Genomic DNA, 21,220 nt, shown 5'->3' with positions numbered 1-21,220 from the left:
GGAAGTGCGCGGGCAGCGGCGCTTCCGGGCGTTTCGGCAGGCGCGGCGCTGCGTTCCTCAGCGTTCCCCGCGACCCGCCTGCGGCCGGGCCCTCCTCACTGCCGCCTCGCCAGCCCGCGCCACGCCAACGGGGCTGCGCTTCAGGCGGCAGCTGCGCCTTCCCGGCTGGCGCCCGCGGATCCCTGCGCTGTAGGCAGGGGCGCGGCCGTCGTTGCCCTCCGCAGCGGCCGAGCGGGGCCGCGGAGATGGATGACGAACCTGAGCGGACCAAGCGCTGGGAAGGAGGCTACGAAAGAACATGGTAGGCTTCTGCCCCTCTCTCTTTCTTAGTGGTGAAAGACCAAAAAAATCACAGAAAACACCCCAGAACAACCCCCTTCTGCTCAATAACAGTCTGGTTTGTGTAGGGAAATTCTCAAGGAGGATGAGTCGGGATCGCTGAAAGCGACCATCGAGGACATTCTTTTCAAGGCAAAGAGGAAAAGGTATTGTGTTTTACCGTGAGCCAGCCAGTCGTGCTGTTTTGGCCAGTCGTCAGGGTTTAATCACTCTGCAGTTGGGACGTGTAGGTTAAGTGTATCAACAGTTGTGCGGTGTGTTTGTGTGTCTTTACCCTTTCAGAGCTCTCAGAGGTACCCTTCTTGCCTGATACCTTTTGAACGTACCAGAAAATACAGTAACGTTCTTTCTGCCTGTACTCATAAGACTGAGCACATTGTTTCCCAGCTAAAGAGATGAGGTCTTGATCTGGTGAAAGGCAGTGCAAAGCACTGCAGTTGCAGTTTAGCCAGCTTGGAGGAATTCCATCAGCTTTTTTTTCATTACACAAATAATGCCTCAAGCTGGATTTTCACATCATGGCATCAGATCTGTGTTTCAAATTTTCAGAAAAATTACTAGAGGAAGTCTGGGTTTGTTTTATCTTAGATTATGGTAAAATAGTCAAATTTGGGGAAGATTTTATGATTCCATTAAATGTGATAGCAAGAAGTAGTTTTGTTTGTTTTCCAAGAAGCATGAAATCTCTTTGTGATAGAACTGCCCCTTTTTTTGGTATAAGTAAGCATCTCTGACTTGTTATTGCTTCATATTTGCTAGAAATCTGGTATTGGATTAGTTCTGGACTTCTCTTTTAGTAAGTATTCATTTTTTTTTAGTAACCATTCCTTCATGCTTTTTATCCAAATTCTTTTGTGTTTTATTAGACTCTTTGAACACCATGGGCAAGTTCGTCTTGGAATGGTATGTCAATGTCCTAACTCTCTTCTGTCCTGAGTCTGTAAGTGCTTGAGTAGAAGTGGCATGCCCAATCCAAAACAGACTTTTGCTGACAATGCTCGTGAGACCAAAGCTTGCATTTTCCACCATTAAAAAAAAAAAAAAAAAACCAACAAAACCAAACCTGCGTCATTCACTGGGATTGTGGGATGTGAAGTGTGGCTGATATTCAGAGGTGGAGGTTTGGTGTGTTTGGACTATCAGGACGTGTTTTGCAAAAATGGGTAGATCACAGTCATTTACACGGCTGATTCTTTTTTGTCACGTGGAAGATGGGCCTAAGTTAAATGAGTTGTAAATAACAGTGTTGCTTTATATAACCATGAGCTCATCAGATGAAGAGGTGAAGGTGCAAACTTAAGCATCACTTGTAGCTTACAAAAGAAGAGAAGAAAAATCAATGCATTTTTTAAGCATAGTATTTTTTTTTTATTTTGAAGGGAAGGTGAAAAAATACATCACTTTCTCAGTTGCTCTTGGTAGCATAGCTCAGTACACTGACATTTCCCTGTTTGAGGAGGGATGTAGTTGCTTTTTCAAGTAAATGGAATAATTAACAGTTTATTTAAGCATCTATTCTGTGATTATCACTTATGTTGAAAATGCAGATGCGTCACCTTTATGTGGTTGTTGATGGATCAAGAACTATGGAAGACCAAGATTTAAAACCCAACAGACTTACTTCCACTTTGAAGGTATTTCTGTACTCAAAAATTTTCCCTAGTAATCCATTTGTTTCTGTGTAAACCAGTTCCCTTTTGCATTTAAAAGAGTGGCAGTCTCCTGTGACTAGGTTACATGCATAGCCTCATCTCTCCTCTCCTCCCTAATTTTTTTTGCCTTGTTTCTGTCACTAGCCTAAAATTTTCATGGTGTTTTTTATAATAAAATCCATGTGACATTAATTTGCCTTGTGCCGCTACTTCTTGTACAGTTAAAAACACTTTCTGAAGACATATTATGGAATGATACATTTTGAAAAGTGTGTGGAAATGAAGCTGAAGTGTTGCCTTCAACAAGGGATGAAAAGAGAGCAAAGATGTTTTTGTTCCATGTCTAGATTTTTTTTTCTTAGAATTGTGTTTGATGAGTACTGATTTGAATGGATGCTAAATGGGAGTTGAATGGGTTACTGCTTGAGACTGTGGAGGACTTGAACTATACATCTTGTCTTCTCTAACAAAACTAAGTGTTTGAGTCCTGGCTTTTGATGATTTTGTGTAGATTAGTGCTTTTTGGTGTATCTTAACCACCCCTCTTTGACCAAACAGCAATCTAGAACTTCAACATATGAAGTGAGTACAATAACGGGCGTCTAGTTTCTGAATTTTACGTTGCATTGGTAACATGGGTAGATGGAGAAAATGGAAAGGAAAGGCTTGTTCTGCCTTGGAGTTGTTTTTCTTCCCATTTTTTTTTAATGGATGTTTTGCAAGTACCATCTACTTAAGGCATGTGGAAGAAAACTGTATTTGCTTTTTTAACAACAGTCTTAACTTTCCTTTATAGTTATTGGAATATTTCATTGAAGAGTACTTTGACCAAAATCCTATTAGTCAGGTATGTACAACCATGCAAAAGTGACTGAAAACTATTTTAAAAGTTCCTTTTTGTTTCAACTCTGTCGAGTTAAACTGTTTTGAATTGATGCATTCCTTCCCATCCTTTTTGCATCAGCCTGGAGAAATTCTTGTTTCTGCCTGAGTCAATGAAAATAAGAAGACACCTATACAATTTTTACTAAATATAAATTCTAACATAGAAGACCCAACAGGTGTTTTTTTTTTTTTTAATAATTTATAATTTTAGAAGATTTCTTTTTGTGCCTTGTGGCAGACATACTGGAAATACAAGAATTTTTGTTAACCCATGCATAGTGCTATGCCGATTTTGTTACAAGAAAACTTGTATGGTCAAGTAATTCTGATCTGTAAAAAAGTATTAGGCAAAATACAGCAAAAAAAGTAAATCAGCTTGTTTCTAAACTTGCTAAGAAAGGTGTTTCCCTGTTTTGGTTTTTTTTTTCCAGATTGGTTTAATTGTAACCAAGAGTAAAAGAGCTGAAAAAATGACGGAACTTTCAGGTAGGGGGTTAGTTTTGTTGTTTGTATTTTCTTTTTTCAATTGGAGATGTTTTCACCTTTTGCAGTGATGTTACGAGTTCTGCTTGGATGACATTGCTGAAAATGAAGCAATGTTAACATTTTTAATTTCAAAGAAAAGTTGCTGCAAGTTACCTGAAATCAGAGTGTTTATTTTGATCTGTTTTGATCTAGAACTGTCATTACATGATTGTTAATGATCCAGATTACAACTAAAATATGTTTTGTTTCCCCTATAGTTAATGTCTCACCTTGTTTGTTGATTTTGTATTTTATGACATATATGTTCTGTGGAATCTGGTCAGGTGTTAAGGAGCAAAGTTTCTTTGGTTCCTACCTTCTGTCACTAGCAATCCTTGTGGCTTCAGAGGTGAAGTAATTTTTTTTTTCTCTTAATTCACCTGTAAAACTGGAGCAACTTTATTGAGGAATTTGAAGATCTATCAATCCTTGAAGACTGCTTTGGTTATAACAGAGGAAGCTAAAAATGTTTCTGCTGGAACATTTTGTTGAGATACTTCACAGTCATGTTAAGCTCTTAATGGTAGATAATGGTGCTTTTATTCATTTTGACTGCATAAAGTTTCTAACAGTTTAGTGCCTCTAAAGTAAATGTTTTTCTGTTACTATATTGTTTTATTGTTGTCTACATTATGGTTTAGCAGTCAGTTTCTAAGGAGAAACATAGAGTTACAAGTCACAGTTTGAAAACTGTTGAATGAGTGCACTTCACTAAAGAGGGTTTAAATATTTCAATTCTTTTAACTTGTTTATGACTTAGGTTTTTTTTTCTCTTCCAGGTAACTCTAAAAAGCACATAACCGCTCTGAAGAAAGCGGTGGAAATGACCTGCAGTGGAGAGCCATCTCTGTATAATTCCCTAAATTTGGCCATGCAGACTTTAAAGTTAGTATATTGTTTTGTTTTGTTTTCTTTGTTTTCTATTATCAGTATAGTGATGATTACAAATTTTTGGTGGAGCAGAGACAGTATTTTTTAGAAATAGCATTTGGCATCATACTGACCTGAGTCTTTAAAAGGCAGCTTGATGTCCTCTTACAATTAATTGCCCTAGTAGAGCAGAAGCTAGTGTTCTAACACAGAGTGCTTCTGTTTAGAGGCATTCTTGTGAAAAGCAACTATTTTAAAACAAAACTGACTATCTTACGTTGTATGTGAATATGATGATGAAGAACCCTGCAATTATTTTTTACTAGACGGCGAAGGTATGAGAGAAGGCAGAGCTAGGGGTTAATAATGATAAGAGAACAGGAAAAGAAACAACATTAAATTACAAGAGTCTTGGTGGGATCTTTGGCATGCTTCAAAAGGTACATTATCAGGTAGGACAGATTTGAAAAACTTTTTTTCCACAGGAGGTATTGAGATGAGATAGACATTTGTGGAAGTCTGTTTTAACAAGTAATAGTAGCTGGATACATTGACAGAATAAAGTTAGTAGTCAGTGTCATAAAAAATTATTTGAATGATGAGTTGAAAGTGCATTTTCCATTAAGAACTAAAAGATAGTAGTTAAAAGTAATGAATGTACAAAACTGATTAGAGGTTTTTATTTTGAGTAGTCAGGAAGACTTACTGCAGCGTTGTTAGTTGGAAGGTAAATTTTAACCTGTGAGACTATGGATACGGTACAAAAGCAGGAAGCATTAGAGCAAACAGTCAGATTAACAACTACACAATTAAATACTGTGTTTTAGATACTTGGAAAGGTTTGGCTTTTGGAAAGTGAAATTCTGGTGCTCAGAGCAGGGTCTTACCACAGTCTTTCTAGTTTGTAGGGCACTTCATACTGTGCCATCTGATACATTAAAGTCCTTGGAAACTTTAGCATACAAATAGCTTAATGTACAGAAGTAAAATGACTATATACTTTGTTTAGGCACATGCCAGGACATACAAGCAGAGAGGTTTTGGTAGTCTTCAGCAGTCTGACAACATGTGATCCAGCCAACATCTATGATCTAATTAAGGTACGGAAGTGAAGCTTGACTAAGCTTGGACTAAAACCAGACAGTTGCAATGTCATTACCAATTAATTTTCATTTAAGACTTTGAACCTTTTTACTGTTTTCTCTTCTGTTTACCCTGTTTTTTTGTGGTTTTTTTCCATTCCAAGTGTTTAAAAGCAGTTAAGATCAGAGTATCTATCATTGGCCTAAGTGCTGAAGTTCGAGTTTGTACAGTACTTGCCCGAGAAACTGGTGGTATGTATCTAAAGTTGTCATTAATACTGCTAATACAATTTGAAAATCAAAATTAACTAATTTGTTGTATATTCAGTAGTGCATTTTGGTCTTTAAAGGTGAATATTCTGCTGTGCTGACAGAAAATTTTAAGAGTTCCTCAGATCTACAAAATACACAGTATTTGGTGAAATTATTACCAGTTGACAGCTACATTCCTAGAAAGAAGAAGTGTACGTATTTTAAAACCCAACGTTCCATGTACAAAACTATATGGCATGGACTTTAATTAGTGACACATGCAACTGTCATTTACTACTGACAGTAACAGTAAGAGCAGTAACTCTTACAACAGCATGATGTTGGAGAAAAAGTGTGGGCCTTTCAAATCTAATAAAGTATTCTGGTGTTATTAAATTTAAAACGTGACAGTTTCAGTAGCATTAATACGGACTGTTTTTCAGAAACAGGGCTGGCTAAATGATTTTGGTTTTACCTGAAGTTTTTTACTGTCGTTTGGGGAATATGTATCAGCTCATAATCTGAGAGTAAGGCATTTCTTTCTTCATGGCAGGAACATACCATGTTATTTTAGATGAAAGTCATTACAAGGAGCTGCTGATGCATCATGTTAGTCCTCCACCTGCCAGTTCAAGTTCTGAGTGCTCCCTTATTCGCATGGGTAAGATACAGTCTTGCAAATCTTGTTTTTTTCTTTCTTTGCATCATCTAAGTTAGTCACACATAGATGGAAGCATCATAGTGACATTCCACAATTAATTTTTTTTACTTTCAACTTTCATTTTGCTAAATTGGTATCAGTTTCTGGCTGTTTGTCACAGTTCATTGTCAGCCAGCAAACTAAGCACCATGCAGCTGCTCACACACTCTTTTCCTGGTGGGATGAGGAGGAGGTGGGTTGAGGTACGAACAGTTTAATAATGGAAATAATACTGCTATAGTAATAATAATAGTAATTATCATTAAAAAGAAGATAACAAAAAGAGAGAAGTAAGACCCATGAAACACAAATAATGCCCAATGCATTTGCTCAGCACCAGCTGATGGGTGCCTGAGGACCAATCACCCTCCCCCAGCCTCCTCCCCACAGTTTATATACTGGGCAAGATGTCCAGTGGTATGGAATAGCCCTTGGGCTAACTGGGGTCAGTTCTCCTGACCAAGCACTCTCGGCAGTTGCACACTCACACACTCACACTCTTGTGCAGCTGCCTGCTGATAAAGCATGGGAAACTGAAAAGTCCTTCACTTAGCACTTATTAACAACAAATAAACCATCCAAAACACAGCCCTGTGCCAGCTACTAGGGAGAAAATTAACTCTGAGCTGAAGCCAGGATAATATTGTTCCTGCAAGGTAGTCAGCTTTTAAATAAAGTTAAGAGTTAAAGCAAATAACACAAATTACTCAACTGCAGTTGGAAAGAATAAAGTGGAATTATATTGCTTGTACAGTAGTTGGTATAAATGTAATACTTAAAAATGAAGGGTGAAAAACTGCTTTGTTTCTCCCTCTGTCTTTTTTCCTGCAGAAGGCAGCTATTATAAACCTAATTGGCTGTGAGAGCCATCAGTTTGGCCATGTGTAGTATGTGATTGTTAGGAGCACTGTTGTGTTCTTTCAACAAATGAATTAAATGTGTTTTCTTTTTCTACTGTATTTCTCAAGAAATTGAAGTCTGGAGCTAGACCAGTATAGGAATTTTAATGCCTGTAGTTAGAGCATTGACTTCTGACTTTCATCTGCCTGTTTTCACATGGGAGAACCTACACATATATTTTATGAGTAGGCTTACATACTAAAGAGATTTGCTTGTTTTAAGGTAAAGCCTGAGCAGCAGTTGGACAAATTAACTACTCACTTGATGTGGGCTTTAAAAAATAAGTGGTAGAAGGAGTGGTATCTTTTACAGCCTCTGTGAAGGGCTGTAGTCTCATCTGCTATATCTTACACTTGCAAGATGAATGTATGCTTGGTGTCTGCATATAAAAATGTTTTCCCCATAATTAGAAACAATTATTCAGTGAATAATTATGTAGTGCTCTTTCTGCTTTCCTGCCATTGCACATCATTTTCTTTTAGCTGTTAAAATGGGGTTCCAGTGATCATCTTCAGTTAATACGAAATTGATATTTTTACTGTTGGGGGGAAATAAAATTATATATTTGTTGGTGGATTTAAGTAGAGACCTTTAGGAAGAATTTGGTACCTGGTAAGACTGTAACTTCTCCTGTAACAACAAATAAAGAAAAAAAAAAGATAGGCCTTAGTGTTTAAAATAATCCTTGAACTTCTCCATTGAAGTAGAAAATTGAAAGATTACTTGCATGTTTAAAATTTGGTAAAATGGATGTTTTTCTTCTCAGGTTTTCCTCAACATACTCTTGCTTCTCTGTCTGATCAAGATGCAAAGCCATCCTTTAGCATGGCGTAAGTAGTATTGATAAGAATTCAATTAACTGATTAGAGTTCAATTGTAGTTACATTTAGAAAATCTACGTATTGGTGAAAATGTTGCAAAACAACATGAAGAAAAAAAACAGTAGTGTCTTGTGACTTCTCAACAGAAATTCAGTTTCCATTTGCACAGCCAGTATGCGGCCATAGTTACCTCTGTTAAGTATGCTTTATAAAAGGAACATTTTTGAAGGCAGTAAATGGCTTTTAGTTGTGTTGTGCAGTGATTAGAAGACAAGAATGCTACAAGGTATTAGAATAATTACTACCAGTTTTACTTGCATTTCTTGATTCAAGTATTTTTATCACTATAAAGATAATAAATGAGAATGAAGGCTATTATCTGAAATAAAGTGTTGTTTATTTACTAATACAAATTTAAAGGCAACATTCAAGTAGAGGCCTCATTAGTGTACCCGTGCTCTTCTCAATGAAAGGAATCATAGTTTTCAGGTGTGATACAGGAGTCTGAATTTTCAGAAAGAAGCAGTGTCTGCTGTTAGAAAGAATAAGTACCAATGTGCATCTTAAAGGCAATACAGAATACTTCTGTGTGTGCATAAGTAGAAGTACTAATGCTGTAATTTTTCCTAAGTTCATGTTCTAAAGATAAACTTTATGTTGGAACTTTTCATCTTTGTTTTGTTTCTGTGGGAAGATGTGGTTAATGCTCTCTTTCCCTTTCAGTATCTTGCCCTATCAATTTGTTTCTGCCACTTCCATACATGTGACATGATTGCATAGAAGCTACTGAAACTTTCAGAACTAATTATTGAGAGAACTGTGTAGTATTTGTAGTTGTGGTGTTATCTCTTAGGTGTTAGATTGTCTCTTTCTACTCTAGGCAACTGGAAAACAACAGTGAACCAGGTCTTACACTGGGTGGATATTTTTGTCCTCAGTGCAGAGCAAAGTACTGTGAACTCCCTGTGGAATGCAAAATCTGCGGTGAGTAGCAAAAAGAAGTGAGCAGGAGTTACAAGTTAGGGGCAAGAGAATTAAGAGGTAGAAGAATTCAACTATACTTAGGAATTAAATGATAGCTCTGGTTTAGGAAGCCTGCATTCCCGTGTGCTGGTATGCCAGCTTTGTACAAAGGACTTCTAGGACTATACATGCGACAGTAAAGCTGTCTTATATTCACTAGTATAAGCTAAAGTATAAGCTGAAAGACTTACAGTAAAGGCGTGGAGAAGGTTGATTCACATAGGAATGGTAATAATTCCTTCAAGAATCCTGACACACCAAAGTTTCAGATTTTTCAGTGAGAGGCCTGAAAATAGTGCTTTGGAGTAAAAGGACGGAAGTACCCTCTCATCTCAGGGAGTGCAGGGATGAAAGGTTTCAAGACCTACCCAAGGCCAGGTTGCATAGTGACAAACAAAAGGCTACAGAGTTGAAAATGGAAGCCCTGGGGTCTCGTAATTGCTAATGCCATCAATGGTGCCTCCCCCCAGCTCTTAATGAAGGTGGGTTGGAGGATCACTATTTAGTGTAGTATTAATATAGTATGAGTGACAGCAGTCCTCCTTTTGCTTCTATAGGCATATGACTACAATGTGGTAGTTATTATCAAGATATATGTATTTGGCAAGGGGATGAAATAACTCTATTTTTGAGTCACCTTGTCCTAGTTTCAAATCAAGGTTTTTATAACAGCATGAGTTTTGTTTCAGCAAGGTAGTAGTGTAACTGGAGAAATCCTGTGTATCAGCAACAGATTCAGAGAGCTCTGAAGTTTACAGTGGGTGTGAGCGAGCAATGGAGTTTGTACCAGTCCATGCCTCAGCTAACTTGTCATCATGGTTTAACCCCAGCTGGCAACTGAACCCCATTCAGCCCTAGTGGGAAGGGAAAGAGAACGGAAAGAGTAAAAGTAAGAAAACTCGTGAGCTGAGGTAAAGGCAAATTAATGGGCAAGAGAAAAGCTGTATGTGCAATCCAAGCAAAGGAAGGAATTTCTTCTCAACAGTGGTCTCCAGGACCACAGGGCTCCCTTGTGTGTAACAGGGACTTGGGAAGGCAGATGCCATTGCTCTGAATGTCTCTCCCTGCCTCCTCCTTCCCTCAGCTTTACCTGCTGAGCATGGTCAGAGTAAGTTGGGGTGTCAGCTGTTCCAGCTCTGTCATCCTCCCCTCAGCTTCTCCTGCACCCCCAGCCCACTTGCTAGTGGGGTGAAGTGAGGGGCAGAAAAGGCCTTGATGCTGTGCAAGCCCAAAATAGCCAAATAGCCCAAATATCCCCGTGTTTACAACACTGTTTTCAGCACAAATCCAAAACATAGGTATATACCAAGTACTGTGAAGAAAATTAGTTCTATCCCAGCCAAAACCAGCAGACCTATGTTAGCGGAAACAGGGCTGTGGCCTGGCTTCAGCAGTGGTACAGCAGGCTGCAGCATAGAATTGGAGTTGGGCACCGTTTTAACTGATGATGTGAAACAGCAGAAACATTGTTGCCAAAGAGGAGTCATGAATTTAGATTTAATCAAGAAACTTTTCTATATTTGCATTTTGTTTATGGCATGAGGATGAAAAACTTGCTAACTTTGAAACTGTGCATTGCACGTACTTTTGAAGACAGTTAAACTTTTTAATCAGAAACTTGGGCAATTAACTGGAATTTAGTTCTGGAAAAGATAACAGGTTTGGATTAAGGAAGCTAACAAATAATATTATTTTTAATTCTCAAAAGCTCTGCACCACCAAGCACTAATTTTTTGTTTGCTTGTTTAGTTTTGCTGTTTCATGCAAAAAAGCTTTTCAATAAGTCCTCTCTTGTAATAATTATGATATCTCTGTATTTGCAGGTCTTACATTAGTGTCTGCACCTCACCTGGCCCGGTCTTACCATCACTTGTTTCCTCTGGATGCCTTTCAGGAAGTTCCCCTGGAAGAATATCAGGGGGAACGGTATGCAAATTGTATTTGTGATAATGAGTAGACCTGTAGACCCTGTGGTATTTTATTTCTTCTTTGTCATGAAAGAGCTGGCAGCAGCCTCTTTGTTGCTGGAGACACTGGTGAATGTTTGGGCAGGGAAATACCTGTAGTTCCCATTAACAGTCAGACCGTGTGTTTGGTTGCATAGTGGAAGTAATCACCATACTGTGTATGGAATGTTTTTTAAACACAGTTTTGCACAACCTTGACATTCTTTTTCAGTTACAGTATACAATTTTGCATTTAGGTGTTGTCAAGGCTGCCAGGGAGAAATGAAAGATCAAAATGTGAGTATGCTGACCTGTGATGGAATTTGCATTGAGGCTTGTCAGAAGCAGAGATGATCCTTTTGCATAGTCTTCTAAGGACAGAAAAACAGTGGCAGTTTTTATCTCATGGTTAACTAGAGTTCTCTGTTATGGTCACACCTTCTTGACAGCAAAATCTTGACTGCAAAAAGAAGTGTTGGGATTTTCTAGAGAGTTGCATAAATAAGATTCCACTCCTAACCAGTTGGAAGCATCTGCAGTATTTCCAGCTCAGCCCTTTGGACATCCTTGCTGTTAGAAACTTTTATTTTCAGTTTGGTTTCTGTGATGTTGGCAGTGTAGTTGATTTACAGATGTAACAACTGTTGCCCTGTCGTAGTGCTATGATGGTGTTTCCTCATGTGACTTGTTTCCTCTTTTTCCACACAGGTTTACATCTGTAAAGTGTGTCAAAACGCATTTTGCATGGAATGTGATTTGTTTGTTCATGATTCTCTGCACTGCTGTCCTGGCTGTATCCATCAGCACCCTGCTCCCATTTCTGTATGAAATCCTTTCTTTTTTGTCGTGGTTTGGCCCAGCTAGCACAGCAGCACGACGGCAGTCTCTCGCTCGGTGCCCCATTCACCCCCACCCTTGTTAGGATGGCCGAGGACCCAATGAAATCGGAGTAAAAAGATAAGCAAGGTTGTTGTGGGTTGAGACAAGGGCAGGGAGGGCTCACTGCCAATTAATGGTTTCAGGCAAAACTCTCTCACTGTTCCTACTCCTTGCACCACCACCAACCAGAAGAAGGAGGGGCAGAAGAAGGAAGAAGATGGAGGAAAAAAACCTCCTCTTCCGGCTTCTTCTTTAAAAGTGATCATGCAGGTGTCTAATTGACTCAGCCCCAAAACTGGGTCTGGCTCAGAGCTGGGGAGAGTTGCAAGCAACTTCTTACAGGAGCCATCTTTACAGCCCCTTCCCCCTTACAAGAAAAGGCTGTCATGTCAAACCATGACAAGAAATTATCCCGTTTTTGTCATTCTTGCATAAATATGTTTTGATTATTCAGCCAGTGTTCACTGAGGCCCTGCTAAACAAGAGGAACCTGGGTGATTGCAAGAGGGTGAGCACTAGTGTGGGAGTATTGTGGTTTGGTTGGGACAGAACAGGCTTGTCACCTTTTCCTACTAATCTGTCCTTAGCCCATGGGGTTTTACCTTTTCCTCCCATTCTCCTTCTCCCCATCCTGTGGAGGTGTAGAGTGAGTGTGGCTGCCAGCTGGGCTTAAACCACGATGGCAAACCTTAATTTTTTTACCTAACATAATGATTTTTGTCACTGCTAATATATTATTGAATTACCTGTATCTGATTCATTTTCTTGTGTGAAAAAGCTCTGTCTTTTTCTTAATGTTATTGTACAATGTATATTTGTAAATGTAAAAGTGATAAAACTGGTTTGTATGAAAATGTGGTGATTTATCTGTTTCATTATTTGTCAAAAAAAAAAAAACCCAAACCCTGAAAATATATTTTATGTATTGATTTCTGTAAGCTTATGTTTCTGGTGGATGGAGGAGTTCCTACAAAAATGCTTTGAGTTATTGAGTTTAAACGAGATGCTTTTGAGTAGTTAGTTGGGGGCATTTCAGATATCGTGGATATTCACCTTGGCCCTTCAGAAAGGCAGCTCGAATACAGCTGTTTTGAAGGTGCTTAAAACCCGCTTCAATGGTCCAGCTCCAAAGCTCAGTGAATTCTGTTGCTGTTGTCTGTGGCTGGGTAGTTTAGGTCTCCACTCCTTGGAGCAGTGTAAGGTTATGGAAAGACAATGAATTTTTAGATATGTAAGAGCTGAGTTTATACAAACAGTGTTTTGATGGTCACAGTATCAAAGATGGTGATTGCTATTTTGATTCTGAGGCTAGAATAAATTGCCAGAGCTGTACGTCATCTCCCCTTGGGTAAACCCCCAGAGCAACAAGCAGTAAACTGAGGGCAGAGGGGGGAACATGTGTCCTTGCCTGAACATCAAAGAATAGAGATGAAGACAAAAGCAAGACACACTTTGCTGTTTTTGTAGTGTGTGTGCAGAGTGGGATTGCAGTTTGAAGTTGTGAGAACCTCACTAAGAGGAGGTGGTGATACAGAGTTATGTAAAGCAGTACCTCTAGCTGACTGTTTTCTGACGTCATCTTTGTTGAAGGTGGCAGTGTTAGCAAATCACCATTACAGAAACTGGTTGGAGGAACTTCCTTTAGAACACTTGAAAGTGGCTGGACATTAGCTATATGTTCACCCATAACAACAAAGCAGTGCATCAACAGGGACAGGTTTTGTCCAGGTCTTTTCTTGATGACCTGGTCTTGTGACAACACCAATGGTGGGCTGGCTTCTGCACCCAGAGGTTTTTAACACGTTTGAATCATGAAGGAGCAGCAGCCCCAGTCTAGGAGCTAAAAACTACCTTCACGATGAGTCTTGCCCTTTTCACCATTTTTTCCAGACTAGAAAAGTTTGAAAGTGTGAGGCTTGAAGTTTTTTTCTCTCTCCCTTTTTGTGTTATGAATTACACATCCACACTGCAAATAAGATTATGTTGTAAAATTTCTACCAGGATGAAACATGCCAGTCTCTTCTACAGCAGGGTCGGGTCAGTGTAAAAGGATCAAGGAACAAAAAGTAGGATTAACATAAGTAAAAACGTGACCTGCTTTGCAAATAGGGTTAGATTGCACCCAAGTGATACCTTCCAAAGAAAAATGGAAAATTATGCTTTAAAGCCCATTTAAAATCAATTCTTTGTATTCGGTTATCTGCTTGCAATTAAATAAATTCCATTAATCACTTTTGAAATAATTGTATTTATAAAACCTTTCATGGCCAGGACTGCACTGACAATACCATTGGCTGCTAGACTTTACTAGTGTTAAAGGCTGCTCAGGGCCACTTTTTGTCCACACACCAACACAGGATGAGCTGACTGAGGCAGGGCACAGTTGCTCTACAGCTGATTTAGGAGCTTTGCATCAATGCAAGTCTTGATCTGTTTCACCTAGACAATTAAGAAAAAACCTCCAAAGTGACTGAGAGAAGACAGGACTATGTGTTTCTCTTTTTTCCTCAGTTGCTTTCAGGATATCTCATTTTCTGACACAGCAACAGTAGGAAAAGGAAGTGAATGCAGCAAAGTTTAGGCCTGTATTTGGCTAGCTTCCCTGAAAAGCAAACCGAATTACAGTCTGGTTTTGTGGCTGCAGCCTCTATTCTACAGGAGTTACAACAGGGTTGAAATCTAAGTCCACTCCTTCACCTTACCTTTCCACAGACTGCTTTGTCCAATTTGCTTTTAGTAAGGGTACCTGGAAAAAGGTAAAACAGCAAAACCTGCTGCATCTCAGCTATTCATCCAGCAGACAGATGTCTACAGAAGCTAAAAAATAAAAACCACCCCAAAACAAACCTAAATTCAAAGTTTGAGAAGTAGAACTTTATATTAAAGTGTTTGAAACAAACAAAAAAAAAGAGCCTTTCTGAATCTTGCTGTTGTATTCAGGATTCTCATCAGACCCATGAGACACCTCTTCCAACAGCATGGTAGAGGGTTCAAGGCCCCTGCCCTGCCCCTTGCCCCCAGAGGTGTCTGTACTACCTCCACTGCTGCCCTAGCTGCCTCCAACAACACAGTAGTTGCCAGTTCTGTTGGTGGTACTCAGGTAGAAACTCTGAGGAGAGGTGTTGAAATGAGAGACAAATCTACCATGTGGGGTTAAAAAACTTCTTCAATCTACCACATGGTGAAAAGACTTAACTGTTTCAGGGAGGTAAAAAATATTTTATTGCAGCAGCGCTTTCTACACACATCAGACTAGAGGTCTTTTAAGAAATAGCTCATTTCAATGGATATTTAACACTAGTCTCAAGTTATTTGTTTTCTTGTTATCAAGGGCACCTCAATGGTGAGAAAATGTTAATTGTCTTGATAAAATTCTCATCTTCACCATCAACCATCAGTGAGTAAGTGATACACACCTCCAAGTGGGAAAGATTTGTACCTGGCTTTGAAAAAGAAGCAAATGGTTAGTATACAAGAGCTTTTCCTTTTTAAATTAACAAACAAGAGCTACTATACTGCACAGAAATTACAGAAAATCAGAAAAAAACAAGTCCGCAAGAGAATACAGTTTTGTTCTGTAAAGAACTGAACGGTATACTGGCAAATTCTCAATAAAGGATTTAAAACGAAAGCACAGGTGCTGAAGTGATGATAAAAGAATTGATCCACAGTTACAAACTGAAATAATGATCCTGTCCTGAAAACATGGTTTAGCTACACATCTTGCTGTACAAAGCAGCAGTTGCTTCTGAAGATGTGTGTGCAGATGGAAAAATAAAAATGCACTTTGTTCAACCACCTTTTATTTTCAGAACAGCCCATACACAAAGAAGGTAACCCTTCATAGTTTGGGTAAGCTGTGCTGCTAATCCTCATGCAGACAGATGTGGTAGTTTAACTGCTCCTCAGAGCACCAAAATACTAGCCAAGAACATTCATTCTGGCCAAGAACACAAGACACCACTGCTGCTAAGCAATGGAGGGATTAATGCTGGCAGGGGTGGTCTTTGTGGAGAGCCTTGAGGGCAGACCGAAGTCCCAAAGTTCACAGCTTTTGCACAGGACTCAAAACATGTTGAGGGCTTGTAAAAGGAACTGCAGTTTCAAACAAACTTGTCAAGCAACGCTGTCTTCAATTAGCAGAAAACTACAATACTTACAATCATACAAAGCAAAGACGGACATTCAGTTATTTTGCTTGTGTTTCTCTCTCCAGTGCTGCTTCCATTCGACTTTGTTTTAAACCCTACATGATACAATCTTGTGAACACGATACGATTTTGTAAAATACTGGTTTTACTAACACTGAAAGAAAAGCTTTAGTCACATAACAAAAACATTTTTGGACAGGCTTGGCTTTTTGGGGTATTTATTTTGGTCCTGGTTTTCCCAGGGACTATTCATTTTCTCCCTAGTAGCTGGCAGAGGGCAGTGTTCTGATTTTAGTGTGAAGATAACGTTGATAGCAACATCACACCGATGGTTTAGTTGTTGCTAATGAGAACTTCTCCTAAGTGAAGGACTTTCCCGTTTCCCACGCTCTTCCAGCAAGCAGGTGCACAGGAAGGAGCAAAGCCGGGAGAGCTGACCTTAACTAGCCCACAGGCTATCCCATACCATAGGGCATCATGCTCAGTACAGAAACTGGGGAGAGGTGGCAAAGGGGAACAACTGCTGCTTGAGCATCAGTCAGGGGGTGGTGAGCAATTGCACCGAGCATCACTTGGGTTTTCTGGGTTTTATTTCACTCTTGTTAATTACAAATATTGTTATTTTACTCTGTTTCAATTATTAATCTCAACCCACGATGGGGGGTTGGGAGGCAACGGGAGGAGTGGGGGAGAGGCTGTGTGGTGCTTAGTAGCCAGCTGCCACCAGCTGCAGTTTAATCAGGACAGTATTTTATAAATCAAAAGCTTTTAACTTGAGGGAAATCAGAGTGCAGGGTTTTAAAAAGAACAGAAGCCAACCTACATGGCTTCTTAATAACCAGAGACTCTACAGAATAATTTCAAATACCTATTTCTTGTTCAATTAAAAGTCAATTAAAGCAATTCATAATTATGTATAATCTGAAGCAAGAAGTTCCAAAACTACTCTAAGGCACCAAATCCCCCCTTTCCAACTTCCCCAATGCAAAGCATTTAATTCGTCCTGTAATTTTCTTTCTTTGTAACTGTATAAAGTAAACCAGAAATCAATACTGCACATCACAGATTTTTCACAACTGCACTGACCAGCCACATGCAACAGCCACTGACAGGCAGTCCCTGCAGAAACACCAACCCTGATCCTCAGCGAGAGATACCGTCACTCATACTCCAAGAAAATACCTGGCCAACTATTGGATAAAAAAGACACTTGGATTCACTCCACCTGTCTATGAGGACAGATCTTTTTGTTCAGAATCACTCTAAAACAAACACGGTGGCTACTGAACTATTGAATTGGGCCCCTGAATTCAGGGGAAAAAAGGACTGTAGTAGTGTTGACCATCCATGCATGCTGCCTCATCTTGACTCCTACTCAAGGACAAGAATACTTACACAATACCCTAAAATTCAGCTATCATAAATCAGAACAAGATATAAAAACCAGCTCTCCCTGTCTAACGTCTCATGGAAAACAGCAGCAACAACATAAAAGCAAAATTACAAAGACAAAAGGAAAGTGGCACATACCAAGTAATACCCAGTGTAATAACCACTCATGTACCAGGCTATCAACATGGTCCCCAATGCTTCATCGTCCTCAGTACAGTCTGGCCTCATGGGTGGTGGAGGAGGAATCAACTAAGAAACGAGAAACATGTTTCAATAGAGCACAGCCCAGGTTAGACAGTGACCAATTCTACAAGATCAGGATGTAAAACAAAACTGGAACATCTCCTCAATGCATTCTCTGTCAAAGAGTCGGGTAAGGTGGCATTTTCTGAAAACCTGAAATTTACAAAGCTTGGGAGAAACAGGAGCCCCATAACTTGACCGTACATAAAGAGTTTTATAAGGGGAAAGTTTCTCTGCATCAGTGAAATGCTGCTAATCAAATGTAAGGTGCAGTTTCTTCAAACACTTTTGCCTCTTGACGATCCAGCAACAGATTTGTTACCAAAAAAAAACACCCAACCCAAAAACCCCCAAAACAAACAAACAAAAAACTCCTCCCCAAAAAATTCAGTGCAGACCAGACCTTGTGCATCAGGTACTTGTAACATTTGTAACCAAATACATTATCAGATATCTGGAAAATACAGACTGTAGCACAGAAAGATAAACTAAAAACACAGGCAGGAAGCACATTCAGTTAGAAAATTTGAGATCCCCAGTACTCATCTCTGACATTCTTTCCTTATTCTCCTACCACTCACCGGTGGTCCCCCTGGGAAGGGTGGGGGCCAGCAGGATAAAAATGTTGGAGAGGCTCTGAATTTTGATCCAGGCTACATTAAAAAAAAAAAAATGCAGGTAAGAAAGAAATTTCAGGCATTAGGATTTAACAGAATTATTTGAGGCAATTCACACACTTAAACTAAAGGTAACACATTCCAGTAATTTAATGAAACAGCAATAACAACACACAGTATCTAGTTCTGTGTAGCATTCTATGACTGGAAAAGTAAAACTGATATTACATGTGTCACTGAGTGCTAAAATGGGGTTGTAGTTAATACAAGAATTTTACAAAGTTTTTTTCTACACAGAAGTCAGCAGTTGCACCCTAACCCAAAGAAATGTATCTAATATTGCCCATGGGCAAACAGATAATTTCTCTTCTCCTGGGTGACTGCGGGCACACAACGACTGTGTGTTTAAAGACTGTGAATGTCTTTAAACTAAACTTAGATACAAATCTATTGATATGAAAAAAAAAATCTTGCACAAGCAGCAATATTTGGAAGACATAGTGCTGCACTCAGCTGCACTATTATTTAGGCTCCTACACACACAAAAAAAAGAATACATCAACTCCTCGGCCCATATAATTTGACACAGAAACTACAGTTGAGGGCTTCTATGACATCAGGACAACACTTTTGCTGGCTGTGTAGTGAAACATATCCATTGGCCAGAGTCTTAAAAGCATGAACAGTGCTATCATTAACAGCACTAACACAGCCCATGGAACAACATCCATCTTTTAAGTGGCAAGACAATTGCAAAACAAATGTTAACTAGGGAGAAGGCCATCCTCACCAGACAGCAGCACTGCAAGGGGGCTACACCGTAAACTGACATACCAACAGGTTCCAACATGCCTATCTGTTTTTTAAAATGCAGTTACTTGGTTTGTAGACAATGGTAAATATCCTATCATCTCAGAATTTATAAGGCTAGGCTCAACAGTTGCATATGCATAACTTCAGACAAGGCTGAGCTTACTCTCCCCGGGCCTGCAGTTGTTGGTGGCAGGGGAAAATGATGGTTTTGAGGACAGAATCTTGCCTTCGTGCAGTTGTTTCTGTTTTGAGGTGACCAGGAAGATATTTCACTTTCATCTGTTGAATATGGAGCCTCATTTTCATTCTAGAAGACCAAGACATTTTTAGGAGATCTACCCAAGAGGAGTTTACAACATGCAATTTCAGTGTGAAAAAGCTTGGAGAGCCCCATCCACGTCCTTCCCTCTCTCTAGCCCCCCATGTCCTACTCATGAATTATCTTTCAACCTCACAATCCCATCTGCCCACCATTTTAGCTATGTTACCCTTCACTCATCAACTTTGTTTTTTCCTCTCCCTTTCTTCCCTGCCAATTCAAGAAGTACGAGGACACTTTCACTCCCTCAATCGGCTTGTGTCCATTCCCAGTGGAACTGGATATGCATTCTCACTCCAAACATGGCAGGTTACCAAAAATACTGAAAAAGATGACTCTCCCACTTTCTCTGTCCATTTTGGAAGAATGAAAGAACGTCTCTCACCTCTTCAGAATTCCACGTCCCATTTACTGTTTCATCGTACGTTGGAGGAAGTATATCAGACAAGTTGTGCTCCTCCTGATTTCCATATCCCGTGTAAGTAACAACACATGTGCCTCTCTTCTGATTGATGGAGGCAATAGTCGCCAGGTACATATTACCATCCTCAGACCAAACAGCATTACAGCTGTCACCAACTTTCCACTGCAACGGGAGCAAGACAAACACGTCAATACCTGCACCAGTGATCAGAGAGATGCCTTTTTTCAAACTACTTTTGGTCCTGACTACAAAGAAAGATCACTCCCACCCATACCACTGCCATCCGCTCTTTTGGATTTGGGGAAATTGCTCAACATAACACAGTTTATGGTATTATCATCCCTCCACATCCCCTGGCCCGAATGTTACTCTCAGGGTGATGAAACGGCCACTTTTGAGTGCCACGGAGAACTACAATAGGCAGCATAAGCATCTACAGGAGAGGTGATCTGCTTCAAAATCACCGTGCTGCTCTTCTTTCTATTTCTGTTCTTCTTATTGTTCTTCCTCTTCATCCGCTGGCGCTGCTCCTGTTTGTCCGAGGGCTCCGAAGACCTTCCATTCCTCAATGCGGTCTTCGGGTAAAAAGAGGACAGCAGTAAGCGACCATTCGCGGCCACAGCCCAGGGGCCCGGCTGCGCCCGGGACGTCCCCTCCTCACCTTGAAGGAGGCCACTGCCTTGTCGTACGCCTTGATCAGGGCCGTGTCGTCCCACACGTCCGAGTCATCGTTCTGCGGAGGCCACACAACTCTTTACCGCTACTGTTCGGCCTAGGCCTCGGCCCCCGTCCCGCCCCGCCCCGGCCGGCGCCCACCTGCCGGCCCCCGGCCCCCGGCCCCGGCCGGCCGGCGCCCACCTGCTCGGTCCCGCGCCGGAACAGCACTCGCTCCGCCATGCCGCCCGGGCCCTCCGCGGAGCCCCGCCGCGCACGCGCCGCACCGCCGCTTCCGGCCCCTCCCGCCGCCTCGGGGCCGCGGCCGTCACGGTGACGCCGTCCGCCGCGCCGTCCTTCCGAGCCGCCTCCAGCGGCGCCGGGGCCCCCGCCGCGCCCGCGGCGGAACTGCGCCCAGCGGGCGGGTGCGGAGGAGCCTGCGGCGCCGAGCTGCTTGCCCGGAGGCGCGAAGGCGGGCGCGGGTGGCTCACGCCGCAGGCCAACACCTGAGCACTGATCCGGTTGCGCCTAGGGCGATATACGGAAGCACACGGGCGCCTTATGGACAGAGGGCGGCTCGCTCTGGCTTTTAACAGAGTCGGTGATCGTCGCCTTTACTTCTACCCTCGTTGCCGCAGCTTTTTGCGGACTGGGCACCATGCAGCCTTTGAACCTCCCGACGCAGGAAGTCGTCACCACCCCCATCAGTCCGTGATCCTCCTGCAATGATACA

At 40.9% G+C, this 21,220-nt stretch overlaps 2 protein-coding genes across 9 annotated transcripts; one reads left to right on the top strand and one right to left on the bottom strand.

The window, feature by feature from the left end:
• The first annotated feature begins 22 nt into the window (after positions 1-22).
• On the top strand, positions 23-12,728 carry LOC104561174 (general transcription factor IIH subunit 2). Of its 2 annotated transcripts, XM_062018209.1 has the most exons (15): positions 23-301; positions 408-485; positions 1,206-1,242; positions 1,887-1,973; positions 2,788-2,838; positions 3,308-3,362; positions 4,181-4,286; positions 5,281-5,371; positions 5,518-5,605; positions 6,159-6,266; positions 7,972-8,035; positions 8,907-9,010; positions 10,873-10,975; positions 11,253-11,292; positions 11,704-11,905. In XM_062018209.1, the coding sequence occupies exons 1-15, from the start codon at positions 246-248 to the stop codon at positions 11,821-11,823; spliced, it is 1,188 nt and encodes a 395-aa protein (XP_061874193.1). In that variant the 5' UTR covers positions 23-245; the 3' UTR covers positions 11,824-11,905. The 2 variants fall into 2 exon arrangements, with proteins under 2 accessions (XP_061874193.1, XP_061874192.1); XM_062018208.1 differs by lacking the exon at positions 11,253-11,292 and having other exon boundaries at positions 11,704-12,728.
• A 2,344-nt stretch (positions 12,729-15,072) lies between these two features.
• LOC104551331 (survival motor neuron protein) lies at positions 15,073-20,787 on the bottom strand. Of its 7 annotated transcripts, none has more exons than XM_062019350.1 (9): positions 20,692-20,787; positions 20,495-20,566; positions 20,298-20,408; positions 19,795-19,995; positions 19,254-19,397; positions 18,242-18,313; positions 17,556-17,666; positions 16,035-16,120; positions 15,228-15,317 (listed from the first exon to the last, which is right to left on the bottom strand). In XM_062019350.1, the coding sequence occupies exons 1-8, from the start codon at positions 20,728-20,730 to the stop codon at positions 16,064-16,066; spliced, it is 807 nt and encodes a 268-aa protein (XP_061875334.1). In that variant the 5' UTR covers positions 20,731-20,787; the 3' UTR covers positions 15,228-15,317; positions 16,035-16,063. The 7 variants fall into 7 exon arrangements, with proteins under 7 accessions (XP_061875329.1, XP_061875328.1, XP_061875332.1 ...); XM_062019346.1 differs by having other exon boundaries at positions 20,650-20,753; XM_062019347.1 differs by having other exon boundaries at positions 15,234-15,313; positions 20,650-20,753.
• Positions 20,788-21,220: the final 433 nt, after the last annotated feature.

This window comes from Colius striatus, chromosome Z, assembly GCF_028858725.1.
Source record: "Colius striatus isolate bColStr4 chromosome Z, bColStr4.1.hap1, whole genome shotgun sequence".
Lineage (NCBI taxonomy): Eukaryota > Metazoa > Chordata > Aves > Coliiformes > Coliidae > Colius > Colius striatus.
Note: the sequence above shows the minus strand (reverse complement) of the source record. Positions and strands in the feature narration are given on the sequence as shown.